The following is a 14,519-nucleotide window of genomic DNA, read 5'->3' as shown; positions in this document are numbered from 1 at the left end:
CTCTTTTTCAAGAGTTTGACTGTCCCGGACCCTTTGCATTTCTGTGTTTTAGGTTCTATTTCATTGATTCTGCAAAAACCCCAGTTGGAATTTTGATAGCTATTGCATTGAATCTGTGTAGTTTAAGACAGTATTGCCATTTTAGCAATATTAAGTCTCCTGTTTATGATCATGGGCTGTCTTTCCATTTATTTAAATGATCTTTTGTTTTTTAACAATGTTTTGTGATTTTTCAGTGTACGTGTCTTGCTCTTCCTTTGTTAAATGTTTTTCTTAGTATTTTTTATCTCATTGTGAGTGGAATTGCTTTCTTAATTTCATTTTTGGATTGTTCGTTGTGGTGTATACAAATCCAATTGATTTATTTTGTGTATTGACCTTGTATCTTAAACCTTGCTGAGCTGATTAGTTCTAGTGGTTTTTTAGTAAATTCATTTTTTTTCATATACAAGTAAGTTTACCTTGTCTCTCTTCTGTCATTTTTATTCCGTGTATTACTTTATTTTTGCTGATTATTATTTCAGTAATCTAAAAGAACTTGGAATTTAGGTTGATAAAAAATTCTTATTTTCATGCCCTGTCACGTAGATTCACAGGTTATTTAATTATCCTTAAGATGCCTTGTATACAGCAGGTAATCCTAACGCAAAAAATAAGGATGTGAATCCAAGTTGTGTGTTTAGGCTTATAGTACCTTATAGATGGTGAACATAATTGTCATTTTATAACCTTCAATTTCTAGTTGGACAATTTTTATCTTTCTATTTTTTCTTGGTTGTAGTGTGAAGGTACTAGACACCTACATTTAATTTATAGGAGCTCTTTAGCCAAAGGAATAGAATATGCCAGGACAGAGCCATGTAAGTAGGTTGTATATTATGAAAATGATCTGACTTTCATATGCAGTGTAGAAAGTCTGGGTAACTCGTAATGAAATATACAAAGTCTTCATGGTCTTTGTGTATTAGCGTTAGTATTTCTCAGACATTTCACATGAATAAATATGTTGTTTGAATGAATGATGGTTATATGGGGGAAAAGCATTGAACTAGAAGTTGAGAGATCTGGATGGTGTTCTGGTTTGGTGGAGAGCTAATTTCACCAAGAACCTTTGGGAAATAATTTAACTCTTAGTTTTAGTTTCCACTTCTGTAAAAATGAGGAGGTGTGGCTGAATAATGGCTAAAGTCCTACTCAGTCTGAACAGCATTCCCTCTTTGATTTCACCGTTGCACATAGGTTGACTTTTATTTAGTCTCAAAACAGGCTCTCCTCAGGGGGAGTTGTATTAGGTTAGTGCAAAAGTAATTGTGGTTTAAAAGATTAAAACTATTGCAAAAACAGCAATTACTTTTGCACCAATCTAATAAAAATTCTCTCCAAGTGACTCTAATATGCAAACAAGTTGAAGATCTCTGCTTTAGAAGTTGAAAAGTTTAAGGGCAGCTTGATGTCAAATAATATTTTCAGGCTCCCATATTTTTAAAATGATGAAATAGAATGATGTTTATGGAAATAGCAAAAGTTAAATAACAAATTATTGAATTTTATGGTTTATGGAATAATTTGGTATGTTAACTCTTGAATCTGAAGAACAATTCTGTGAAACTTGGGAGGTTCTATCACCCCCATTTAGCAAATGCTGTAATTGAAGTTTAGAGAAATCAAGTGAATTGCTCAAGGTTACTGTGTTAATAAAAAAATTGATCTGGAATTAGATGCACATCTGTTACCATTCCTATCAACCCATCAGTTAGGATTATGTGGGATAGATAATCTCAAAGATTTGTAGTCCCTTGCATTTTGTGTTTACTTGTCTTTGAAATGTGATAATTACTTACTTAGAAATATTTATAAGGGTTAATAATCTAAAACTGTGGTTCTTTATTGCTTTTTAAGCTAATTATTTAAAAATTTTCCCAATATATTTTCTTCAATTATGGGTTTCTGGCCACTAATTGTGATGGAAAACAGATTGGGTTAGGGACAGGGTGAAACGAATTTCATAACATGATAATCACTTGAGTTACCACATAAAGAATAATTAGGTATTCACTTGGCTTGTGCTCCTTGGAAGTAATTGCTACAGATATACCTTGAGGGACCCATACATCAGTTTCCCCTTGTGTTAATGGTGATTGGTTTAATTTGTTGTGCATCCTTTCCAATTTACCTGCCTCCCCCTCGAAATTTCAGTCAGTTTGGAAGAAGTAACTCCTAGGTGCTATAGTACTTTACTGTATTACTGTGTTGTACCTTTGCTTGCGTATGGGTGGAACAGTCTGTTTCTCGGAGAAATCACTTGGAAGACTTCTAGTTTCTGTCGCAATGGTTCCTGTTAGTCCTTTGTATTCATGCCTTAGTATTCCTGGTAACTAGCCAGTTAATCATCAATGAGCTGGGCTTTGGAAGTGGTGCTTTGTGGTTGAATGACTATGAAGATTTAATTCTCTCTTTCCTATCCCTTTAAGAATCTCAGATAGAACTGGATCTTTGGGGAAGTCCTGCATTTAACTCTGCATTAACCCTTCTACCTTTCAACTTTTGGCTTTTGTGGAAATGTGGGACAGAACTGCTATAGTGTTCTTATCTGGCTTGGGAGAGATAACTGAGAATTCTAAGATCACCTTGAGATAATCTGTTTCTTTAAGTAACTAATGTTTTTAGAGTAAATATTCGACATTGTCTGTTCCTATTGGTTCACTGTGCTTTCTCTCCCTTTAGCCCCCCAGGTTCGCCCAATAGTCTTGGCTACTTCCCTACAGCTGCTAATCTTAGCGGTGTCCCTCCACAGCCTGGCACGGTGGTCAGAATGCAGGGCCTGGCCTACAATACTGGAGTTAAGGAAATTCTTAACTTCTTCCAAGGTTACCAGGTCAGTAGCTTAAAGAAGAAAAATACTCAGTGCCCTTATTACTTGAGTTGATTTGCCTAAAGAATGCAGCCAGGAAAGAAGCAGATTCTCTGAAACTCATGTGCTGCTAGATTGCTTATGGAGGCAAAAAGAACTAGTCAAAGTCAGGGAGATTAGTGTGAGTACTAACTTAAAATTCATCCCTCTGACAAGATTAGGGCTTTTCCGTGCTATTTTTAATTGTTTCAACTTGGAGCTTTTTCTGAAAAATGGGCTTTGGAAAAGCTCTTCAGGGCACACAGCAGTGTGAGTCTTTTCATCTAGAATAGGATTGGCTACAGATTTTCCCTCAAAGTCAAATTCTTGACTAACAAAAAAAGTACTTAAACTTGGAGTTTAAGAAGAGTATTTCAAAAGTGGTCAGAGACTTCTCTGCTTAAACGGGAAAAAACAAAAGAGACTCAATGAATCTTTAGATGGTAATTCCTTAAAATGAGCTGTAGGATGTTCAGATGTAATTATCTGCTGTTAATTCTTAGTATTTACTCTTATCATTTTCTTCTACCACTGCCTGTGTCCATCAGTTGTTTTCTGACTTAATCCAAAGAATGAGATGTTTCTTGGAAAGAGCTCTTTAACAGTGAGCAAAATCTCATTGTCATCTCATCTGAGCGGACTTCTTTCCTTCCTCAAATCACATAATACCTAGAACCCGAACTCTTCTTTCTTGCAATGTCTAAAAAACAGTATCGTGCAGTCTTTTAATTGTACTAGTAGCAAAAATTGTCTTTCCTTTTGGATCTGAACTTTGTTTGAGTCTTTAGAGGTAAGAAGACTTTATAGGCATAATTATCAAATCCTATAATAGCCCTTGATCATTTATAGTACAGCATTATAAGGGTTGTGCCTGCAGAAACTGCTTCACTGTTAGAATGGGTTTACAAGCTTGGTGTCTTGTGAATCATGGAGGATTGTGGAGCTCAGTTAAAATTACCTTGGTGGGGATGCCCCATACCTACCAAGTTACCATATATAGTGGTCTAAGGGCTTTTAACATACAGAGCATATTTTCTGACAAATGAAGAAAATCTGTCTCTGATAGTGAAAAACTAAATGAAGGTAGACAAAAGTTATCTTTTGTTACTGCCTGGTTTAGCACATTGTTAACAGAAGTGAGATATTTTTCAGAGATCAGTAGATGCTTTGCTTCTTCCCTAAACAGTTATGCTTCCTGTTGGAAGCCCTCGCAAAGATTTTTTTTTTAAAGTTACTTTCCAAACTTCGTGTCTGATTCATTAGATTATGAAAGGAATACAGTTTTACTGAAGGCTATTGAAAAAGTTGCTTAATCTCATGGAGAAAACATTTGAGTTTTATATTTTCCCCCATTGTTTTCCAATTCTGTAATGTACAAGCAAAGTTTCAGGTTTTAGTGGTCAGCTGAATTAATTTCTTTTTTTATTTTGACTAGTCTAATTTTACTTTCACACTAAATAAAATTAAGCAGTCATACACATAAATCGGTTATGAGATTAAGCAAAATTGTTGTTTATTATGAAGAGTGCCCCAGCTAGCTTTTGTGGATGTTTATGCTACCACAAACAAGTAATAGCAGTTATTTCTAGATTTATGGCTTCAAAACTGAGATAAAATAACTTCAGTCTGCAGCAGATTATCTTCTAGTAGCTTCTAGGGAATCATTCAGGGTTGGAATAGAGTTATCTGGTATCATCAGAAGCACAAGGATTGTGCAAAATGATTCTACCTTAAGGCATTTGGCCTTCCATTTCTGAAGTGCTTGGAATTTATGAGCTGGATCAATGAATTAGGATCATGTAGGAAGCTCAGTTATCCAATTCAGTATATCAGAATATTCAGTTGTCTCCCTCAGTAATTTGAGTAGTTACAATGCATGCATTCAAAATCTTTTGTATCCTAATTTCACATCACTTATACATAAAAGCTCATATTTTCTCCTGTCTCTATGCCTTCTTATTTTTCCCTCTTCTCAATTATTTTAGTAATAGCCATTAGCTATGGGATTCCAGATTCTTTAGATATCACTTTGTCAGAAGACTAAATCAGTGGATGACTTTTGGGGGAAAAAAACTGTTCTCTTAAGTGTAATCTGTGTTTATCTTTGCCAACTGTGTATTTGTTGCTCTTGCTGATTTAATGGGAGATTTTCATTTTATTTCTGGTTATTTATGATTCATTTTACATAATTTCATGATTTACTCATATTAAGCAAATCCTTCATAATAATTGGTTGAGTGAATGAAATCTCTTGAGACTTTGATTCTGTCTTTAAAATAAAAGATATATATCTTGATGTAATTATGGCATATGTCAATATCTACACATATTATTTTTAAATGTGTCATTTGCTGAATAGGGCGGGATTTACACAAAGGGAAGAATTCTATTTGCCTAAGCAGGTTGCAGGACATGGGCTCTGCTAGCAAATCTGCTGTCTTCTAAAGTATCTCAGTTAGGCACATTTTGATAAATTAGGTTAATAGAATGAGGACAGAACTTACGAAGACAGACTAATATGAAAATAGTTGGTAATGAGAATGTCATTCTGGTAATGAAAATAAACCTATATCTATGTTTTAGTTGATGGGCCTGTTATTCTGAAATGAACTCTCAAGAATCCTTATATAATTCCTTTAACTTTTTTATTTGTTCTTTCCATTACTCTTTACTGTCAACGACTTTGCATTTTCAGTAACTGCTTGTTTTTGTTTCTCCTCAAAGTACTGACTTTAATTGTTATCTCTTTGGGCCTTTCACTGCTAAGATTGTTACTTGCTCTCCTACTGAGAGATTAGATTGATATTATAAATGCATCTAATGCTATTTAAAATTCATAGAGTTGTTTGGATATATTGGGCTTATTTTATAATATCTTGCAAATAGTTGGTGCTGAAATATTTGCTATCTAGTCATACCTATGATATCATGGAAACTACTATTACCAAGATCTGAAGTGTTTGGTGGTGTTTATTGTGATATGGTGTTCCTTTTTTATCCAGATGTTCTACCGTGTTTCTCCGAAAATAAGACTGGGTCTTATATTAATTTTTGCTCCAAAAGACACATTAGGGCTTATGTTCCAGGGATGTCATCCTGGAAAATCATGCTAGGGCTTGTTTTCCGGTTAGGTCTTATTTTCAGGGAAACACGGTATTTAATTTCTCTCCTGGAAGGGGTTTTTATGGTATTTAGACATGTTGAGAAATGAAGACTTGGGATTAACAGTCGTGCATATGGTTTGTACCACTGTTAACTTGTTTCCTATGGTCTAAATGTCCTATAATTCTGTTGGTAGATCTATTCAGTTGAAATACTAACCATCCATATTGTCAGTCTGTCCATCTTTTGATCCTATTTGTTTTAACTTGCATTTTAGTATGCAACCGAGGATGGATTTGTACACACAAATGACCAGGCCAGGACTCTACCCAAAGAATGGGTTTGTATTTAAGGGCCCCAGCAGTTAGACCATCCTCAAAAAAGCAGGTAAGGCTCTGTGGTATGAAAGTTAAATTATAAAGGGCCAAACAAATAGAGGCCAAGATTCTGAAAGTCTTTTTTAGGAGCCAGGTGAGAGGTTCCCTCTTTTCTTTAGTGTGATGTAAGAGTGTCAAACCCTGGAAGGAATGGAGACTACAGTTAAGGTTCTCATCTAAGTCGATAGTATCTAAGCAATATTTATGTTGTAAGTTATTTGGGATTCGGGGAAACTTCCATTTGGAAATTCATTTGCAGTATATCAGATGGTCCACAGGTTAGAAATTTTTTTTTAATTGAGGTAAAAATCACATTGCATAAAATTAATCATTTTAAAGTATACAATTTGGTGGTATTTCGTGCATTCACAAATTGTACAACCAACCATCTCTATGTAGTTCCAAAATATTATGTCCCGAAAAGAAAACCCCATCCCAATTAAGCAGTAGCTCCCTATTTTCCTCCCCCACATACCCTAGCAACTAATAATCTGCTTCCTATCTGTCTCTATGGATTTGCCTATTATGGATATTTCGTATAACTGGAATCATACAATATATGACCTTTTGGTATCTGGCTTCTTTCACTTCACATGTTTTAGAGGTTCATCCATGTTGTAGCATGTATCACTACTTCTTTCCTTTTTATGGCTGAATAATATTCCATTGTACAAATATAACACTTTTTATCCATTTATCCACTGATGGACCTTTGGGTTGTTTCTACCTTCTGGCTATTATGAATAGTGCTGATACTAGCATTTATGTATTTTTAAGTGTACAGTTCAGTGGCATTAAGTACATTCACATTGTTACACAGTCGTCACCACTGTCTAGCTTCAGAACTTTTTCATCTTCTCAGACTTTGTTTACATTAAACAATAGGTCCCCATTGCCCTCGTCCCTGAGCCCCTGGCAACTACCATTCTTCGTACTTTTTCTATGAATTTGAGTATTCTAGGTACCTCATAAATGGAATGACACAATTTTTGTCCTTTCATGACTGGCTTCTCACTTAATGTAATGTTTTTAAGGTTCATCTGGGTATACTTTAAATGTGCTCTGTTTAAATGATTGCAAGGTTTTGGTCGCACGGCTTTTTCCTCTTCTACAACAAAATCAAGAAGGAAGGAACCCTTATAAAGGTTCTTTGATATTAGTTTTTTTTTCCTTTCTATTAATTCATAATCTTTCTTAAAGGACACTTGCACTCTGGGTGAGGCTCCTCAAGAGATGGAGTTGTAGGTACATGTTCAGGAATTGGTATGGCTTATTTGCTCATTTTTTTATTACTGGGTTTGCTGAAATTGGTTTGCTGGCATGTCATTTTCTAATTCTGTCAACATTTTTGTGGCTGAGGACCCTGTGGGATTCAACTATATGGATTCTAATTAGGAACAGGGTTGCCAATACAATGTTGCCCCTGAGAAATCACAATTGGGGTCTTATCCTCTTACTCTGAAGTTGTAGAAACTCCAGTTCTGGGTTGATAGTGATGATTCTCTGCCATTTTCAGTGATTTCAAGATATCTTGGTACTGCCAGAGATGCCCAGATACTTTGCAGTGGGAGTGGGGTATTTTCTAGTCTAGTTCACAGTGGTGAAAATACATTCTTCTAGCCTGTTGATATTCTTTTTGGTCCATACTTTGTCTTTCCAAATATTCTTTATTCAAGCCCTTAATGCTGTCTATAAATTTGGTAAGCATACTGTCTATTGTAAAATGAGTATATTGAATAAGAAATGACTAGAAATAGAACCTTTTGATATTGTATTAGAAATGTCCTAAGTTGACTATAACCATTACTCAATACCTCTAAGTCTATCTTCTGTTTATATATTTGGGGTATTGTAGAATAACAAATTGGGTGCTTTGTTAAAATCCAGATATTTGCATTTTCTTATTCTATTAATGGACTAATCTGCCTTTATACTGAAAATTTTTAGAAACTCACACAAAGTATATACTGTGTGAAATACTTGGTATAAGTTATCTCAACAACCCTGGGAGGTAAGAATCATAAAAGTATTATGTGCTCATTGTAAAGAACTGGGATCATGTAGACAGGTACAAAGAAACACTAATAATCTCACCACCCAGAAATAACCACAATGAATATTTTCATTCAGCTTCTTTTTTGGATGCCCGCATGCAATTTTAGACCTTAGTTCTTTCTCTTTAACCATATATTATGATTATATATTTACATATTTCTCTCCTCATCCATATCAATATTAAATTTATCATCACAAGTCATCTTTTATACCAATAGAGTGGCTGATATATCTACAGTCTCATTTGAGTCTCAACACACCCCTGTGAGGTATTAGGGCAGGTTCTGATGGCTCCATTTGACAGATGAGGAAATTAAACCCAGAGAGGTTAGACACCTTTCACAGAGTCATATAGCTAATGACCAAGCTGACCAAAAGAACTTCTGGCTTTAGGCTTGGTGCTCTTTTCCATAGACTAAATATAAGCATGGTAGAAGAAGTGCCTATAGTGAGCTGAATGGTGGCCCCAGATATGTCTATATCCTAATCTCTTGGAACCTATGACTATTACCTTATATGACAAAAGATATAAATTTAAAATCTTGAGAGGAGGAGCTTATCCTGGATTATCTAGGGATGGGGTCCCCTAAATGAAATTATAATTGAGAGGCACAGGGAGATCAGACAGACATGTGGAAGAGGAGGCAATGTGACCAGGGAGGCAGAGTTTCGAGTGATGTGGCCACAAGCCAAGGAATACCTACAACCACCAGAAGCTGGAAGAGGCAAAAAAACAGATTGTGTCCTAAAGTGTCTGGAGAGTGTGTAGCCTGGCTAACACGTTGATTTCTGACTTCTGGCCTACAGAATTGTGAGAGAATAAATTTGTATTGTTTTAAGCCACCAAATGTGGTCATTTTTTACAGCAGCCACAGAAAATTAATACAGTGTTCTAAAAATTTATTGACAGAATGATGTCACTGCTGGTTATAGGATCAGATAAAGCTAGCTAAAGTCCATCGCAAGATTTAGTAAAGAAGTCACACTGTTCTGTCTTTTCTTGTAGCTTTGTCCCCTCAACCCAGTCAATATTTGTTGAGTACCCCCAAGAACTATTATAGATAAATACCTCTTATTTGTTATAAAATACCCCCAAGGACATCTCAAAAGCCAGTGAAGATACCCAAGGGGCCTTCCAGGGAAGGAGGTTTGATAGCTAACTAGAAAATTGCCTCTTCACATGGCCAGATTGGTGTTGCTCCTCCTACCCCCAAACTCACTGGAAGCTTCAAGTGTCATATTCCTAAATTCTCAGTGGGGCAGACTCAGCTCCTAAATGTAAATGTCAACAAGTGCTTGTATATAAGTATATTTTATGTACATAGGGAGATGACAATTCTTTAGAGGTGATGTTTCCCTGCTCAGTAAAACAGGCATAAATTCACTTCTATGTATGACTTCATTTTTTTTTTATTGGTGAGAATGAGGTAGATTAAAGCATGTAAACAAATTTTATAGACTATTCAGTTCTTTACAAATACAAATAACTTATTACAGTAATCATAGGGGCAATGATTTTAACTATTGTCTACATTCCAGATACTCAAATTTCACCAGTGTTTCCATTGATGTCTTTTCTATTGCAGGATACCATCTAGGATTCCACGTTGCATTTAGTTAACCTGTCTCCTTAGTGTCACCTGGTCTGTGTTAGTTTCTCAGTCTTTCCATGTTTTTTAGTGATCTTGACAATTTTGAGGTATACTGCTTTTATTTCTCACATTTCTGGTGTCTGTGAAGTCTAAAATGAAGTGTTAGTAGTTTCCTTTGCCTTTTGTGAAAACTTTTGTCTGTGCTGGGTATTTTTGGAGGCTCATGTAATATGCTAACCCTGGTATTGTCCCAACAGTTAAGTTTTATGCAAAAATATAACATGTAGCTCTCATTTGGAGAGTATTTTTTAAACCTAGCCTCTTAAATGTATAGTTTGGATTACGTACTTGGTAGACTGAAAATGATTGCTGTCTTTTGTAATATAATTGATTTGGGTGTGAGAGGAGGATAACATAGTGACAATATTTAGTTTCTGGCCAGAATATTTTAGACAAGATTTCTCTCTCTTCCTCTTCCTACTAGTATTTATAATAGTGGGCAAGAACAGCTAAATAAATATTGACTCATGATTTAAGTGACAAAGGAAAAGGCTATCAAACACACTTTGTTTGATGAATGAATCTGAGTTAATGGATTTTATCTTTCGTTTCTCTATCCTACCAAAGAACTCTCACAAATGACTTACACTTTTTAGAAAAGAGATGTCAAAATTACTATAAGGAAATAAAATATTACAACTAGTCAGAATTTCAGGCTTTTGAAGGGATTTATGTTTATTCCAAAGGACATAACACGAGTTGGTGAAATCCAGATATCTTAAAAGACTTCTTTGTACACAGTACTTTTAATGACAATTGAGTGCAAAATAAAACATGTTTTAAGACATCTTACTGGAAAGGAAAGAGATTCATGAATGTTTGCAGTTGTAATTTCAAAATTGTCTTTGCATATCAGTGTTTGTTTTTCTGCAGCTAAAAGACAATAAGAATCATTTTCTCCTTAAAAATCTGAGCTTTTCCTTTATTATTTTTATTTATTAGTTTTGCTAGCTGCTAGGAGTCTGTGGTTTCATTGCTAAACACAAAAATTACATTGGATACCACTGGGATTACAAAACAAATCTGTGCAGGTTAAATTTTTAAAAATTTTTTTAGCCTTTTTCACATTTTCATGGAACGTGAAGGTATACTTTTCAGTATTTACAATGGTGATGTTTCCCTCGAGAATAATAATAATAATAATATGGGCTGGGAATGTGGGAGGTGGACTTCATTGACTCTGGTAACTGAGGCTGGGTCCAAGGGCTCACTCGCAGCCAAATTCTCTCCATGAGGTACCCCCAGCACTTCTGGCATACACCTTGTCATGTCAAGTTCAGAAGCAAGCCAGCAATTGAGTTTCACTGGCCTGGCTTAAGTACATCTCTGATACCTCTATGGCCAGGAACTTGTAGGGCTCTAATTGGCTATGTCTGGGTCACTTGTTGGGCTCAGTGGTAAAGTTACCACTTCAAGTGCTTGAAATCATGTGAGGGGGCAGTTATTTAAGGAAAATTCAGGTGATGTTGCCAAAAGAAGGGTAAAATAGATATAGGACATCTATATCTGTTGGGTCATTGGTAGAGATTCTTATCTGTATTTAGTATTGAAGAAGCTTTGAACACGTAGTATTTAACACTGAGAGCTAAATTATGGTCACTTTGTAAAACCACATTTTAAGAATGAATTCTTCAAATAAACTGTATTTCACTATTTTTAAAATACCTGATTCTAAGTCTGTACCAATTTTAAGATCTGTTATTAAAGCAAATCTAATCTTGACCACAGTTTCAAACTGGCCACATGAATAGGACAGAACTGAAGAGCTATTTATTGTTTTTCATTTACATGTAGAAGTATGCAGTGTTTTCAGTTTAAAGTTTTTGTATAGTGTTTAAGTGCAGTAGCATAGAGGAACCTGCGTTCAGTTTCTGAATCTGCCAATTAGTGGCTTAATAGTTCTGTGCCTCAGTTATCTCATCTATAAAATGGGGGGAACCATGATAACCTAATAGGGTAGTTGTGAGGATGAAATAAATTAATCCACATGAACATTGCTAATCAACTATTCACTAGCATGTGGAGCCCATGTTTGCTACAATGTCATGCCTCAGTGCTTATTGATTCAGACATTTTTGTTGGAAATTATTTGAAATTTCTTATACTAGAATTTAATTTTAAAATTTGTCTTAATGGTTTTTTTATTTTAATAGTATTAAATGTCTAATATCAGAAGAATGCTATGATAACTTGGGGACCCAGTCTAAGAAATGAATAAAATAGTCTCTCCACAGAGCAGCTCAGTCAGGTGGGGAGGTGGAAACATACATATTATTCTGTATATGATAATACAAAGGGTGGAAAATTGTGGAAATGCAAATTATCACAGAATCTTCATTTGCGAACACTGTACTCCCCCAAAATTTGCTGTGTAAATGCCACTATGTGTAAAATTTAAATTTTGACTACCTTAAGGATTTTTGAGACCTTTTAGAATTTAAAATCATTTATTTTTTATGGATACTAAGAATTGAAAAATTTAGAGACTAATATTTCATTTTATTCATTTTTTTCAGTGTATGAAAGATGTATGGTGATCCTGAAACCTTCAGACATAAGACAACTTCTAGCAACTTCCGAGAAAGTTTGTCTATACTCAGGCTGCAGTATTTTCAGCAAACATGATTGGACAGGGGGCTTGTGCCCTATCTTTTGGTGGAGTGGAAAATTTGAGCCAGTGAAGCCAAATCCTTAAAGCAAGCCCCATGCCTGGCTCCTTACTGATTGCAAACAGGCGTTTAAAATGTGAATTGGAAATCAAATGTCTCCATTACTTCCAGCCAACGTGGCATCACAGGTGTTAGGTTTTTAAGTCTTGGGGAAAAAATACTCCACTTCTGTCGACCATCTCCACCTGGAGCTCTGTTATGGAAGCTTCATTTTTTGTGTGTTCCCACTGTTCTCTCTCCATCTCCCTGCCTTCTGCATAATCATGCCCTCTTACTAAGTAATTCAAGAAAAAGTTCTTGGAGTACTTAAATCATAAATATAAGAAATAAAATTAATATTTGCTCAGTCTCTTGGCCATCCAGTGAAAACGATTTTTAAAACACCTTGGGATAAATTACAAGAAATAGTACACCCACTGCAATACATACATAGTTAAAAGTTGGATCTTTTTTTTCAGCAGGTACCAGCTGTAAATAAAAATGAACTAGGGGCCAAAATGCAAAACCAAAAATGAAGCAGCTATGTGTAGTTAGTAAATTCTAGTTTGATTGTAACTGAATATTCTGGCTTCATATGTATTGTTTTATATTGTACTTTCCCCATTGATGACAGTTTGGACTTGAATAAGAGAAATTCCATAGTTTTTAATATCACAAAAATGAGAATATTTGAACAGTGTATTCTAGAAAGCAGTGTACCACTAACAAATAAATGCTTGTATATATTAAGATAGCCTTAAACCTTTTCTCTAATGCCTTAACTGTCAAGTAATTGAAACTTTTTAAAGCATAGAATTATAGTCAGCGTGCTAGACTGAGGTAAACACGGATGCAGTTGGAGCAGGTGCTGATGCCGTCAGTGTTTAGCACTATGTGTTTAGCTGTGTTTATGCTACAAAAGTGCAATATTAGACACTAGCTAGCAAGTACTGCTGCTTCACGTAACTCCAAACAGGAAAACAGGATTTGATTAACTCAGTGCATGTTTCTTTAAGTTACTTATATTGTCCTTTGCTTGGATGCAATGCCATGCAGAATTATGTGGCTGCTGTTTTTATTTACTTTGCATTACTTTGAATAACACCTTGGAGAACCGAACATCCCCTCTTCAGCTGACCAGCAATGGCCCTTTAACTGCAGTAGGAAAAAAATAAAAAACAAAAACCATTTTGTGTGAAAATTGGTGATAACTGGCACTTAAGATCAGAAAAAAGTTCTTTATACTTGATGCCTTAAGATGCTGTCTGCCCAAAGCTCTGAAAGACTTTCAGATAGGCAGTAATATTTACAGTACTGAGTTTTTGTAGAATTGTTACATTTGAAAATAAAACTCACCTGTTTAATCTCGATGTTTGCATTCTTTTTTGTTATTAGAAGAGCTATAATAATGGTGGAGGAGCATGGGTAAGCCATCTTTTCCTGAGGTGGTGAGGTTTTTCCCTAAGTTTACCATAAGTATTTTGTAAAAGCTATCAATGGTAAATGCATTCCAGATACAGTTCAAACAAGGATATGGTTATCCTTAGAGCATTAATCAATGAAACTGTGATACTTTTAATGGGCAGTCAGACATATTAACATTTGGTCTTGGCATCATATTACTGGAGCTCTGTTTGACAACTTGAAAACCTATTTAAGCCACGTAAAACTAAGATCTAGGACTTTAGTGTTTCTGAATTCCACAGACTCTTTTCCCCCCTAATTACTCTGTCCTTGATGCTCAGTTCTCCAATATTCTCTAATCCAAATTCTACCCATTTGTTAGGACCACAGC

At 35.3% G+C, this 14,519-nt stretch overlaps 1 protein-coding gene across 11 annotated transcripts in view; it reads left to right on the top strand.

Moving 5' to 3' along the window:
• The window catches only part of ESRP1 (epithelial splicing regulatory protein 1), a 63,511-nt gene extending 49,419 nt beyond the window's left edge, over nt 1–14,092 (top strand). For 4 of the 11 annotated variants that reach the window (XM_074316407.2, XM_074316406.2, XM_019713384.3 and 1 more), the window contains 3 exons: nt 2,725–2,875; nt 6,270–6,379; nt 12,593–14,092. In XM_074316407.2, the coding sequence (XP_074172508.1) occupies nt 2,725–2,875; nt 6,270–6,344 (226 nt within the window). In that variant the 3' untranslated portion in view covers nt 6,345–6,379; nt 12,593–14,092. Of the gene's footprint in view, nt 1–2,724; nt 2,876–6,269; nt 6,380–12,592 lie in introns of those variants that run through there. The other 7 variants (XM_074316408.2, XM_074316410.2, XR_012490666.2 and 4 more) reach the window with 5 other exon arrangements.
• The last annotated feature ends 427 nt before the right edge of the window (nt 14,093–14,519 follow it).

The sequence above is a fragment of the Rhinolophus sinicus genome, chromosome 6 (genome assembly GCF_057876585.1).
Source record: "Rhinolophus sinicus isolate RSI-liver-muscle chromosome 6, RSI-T2T, whole genome shotgun sequence".
NCBI classification, from domain to species: domain Eukaryota; kingdom Metazoa; phylum Chordata; class Mammalia; order Chiroptera; family Rhinolophidae; genus Rhinolophus; species Rhinolophus sinicus.
The sequence above is the reverse complement of the archived record's forward strand: the minus strand, read 5'-3'. Positions and strand labels throughout refer to the sequence as shown.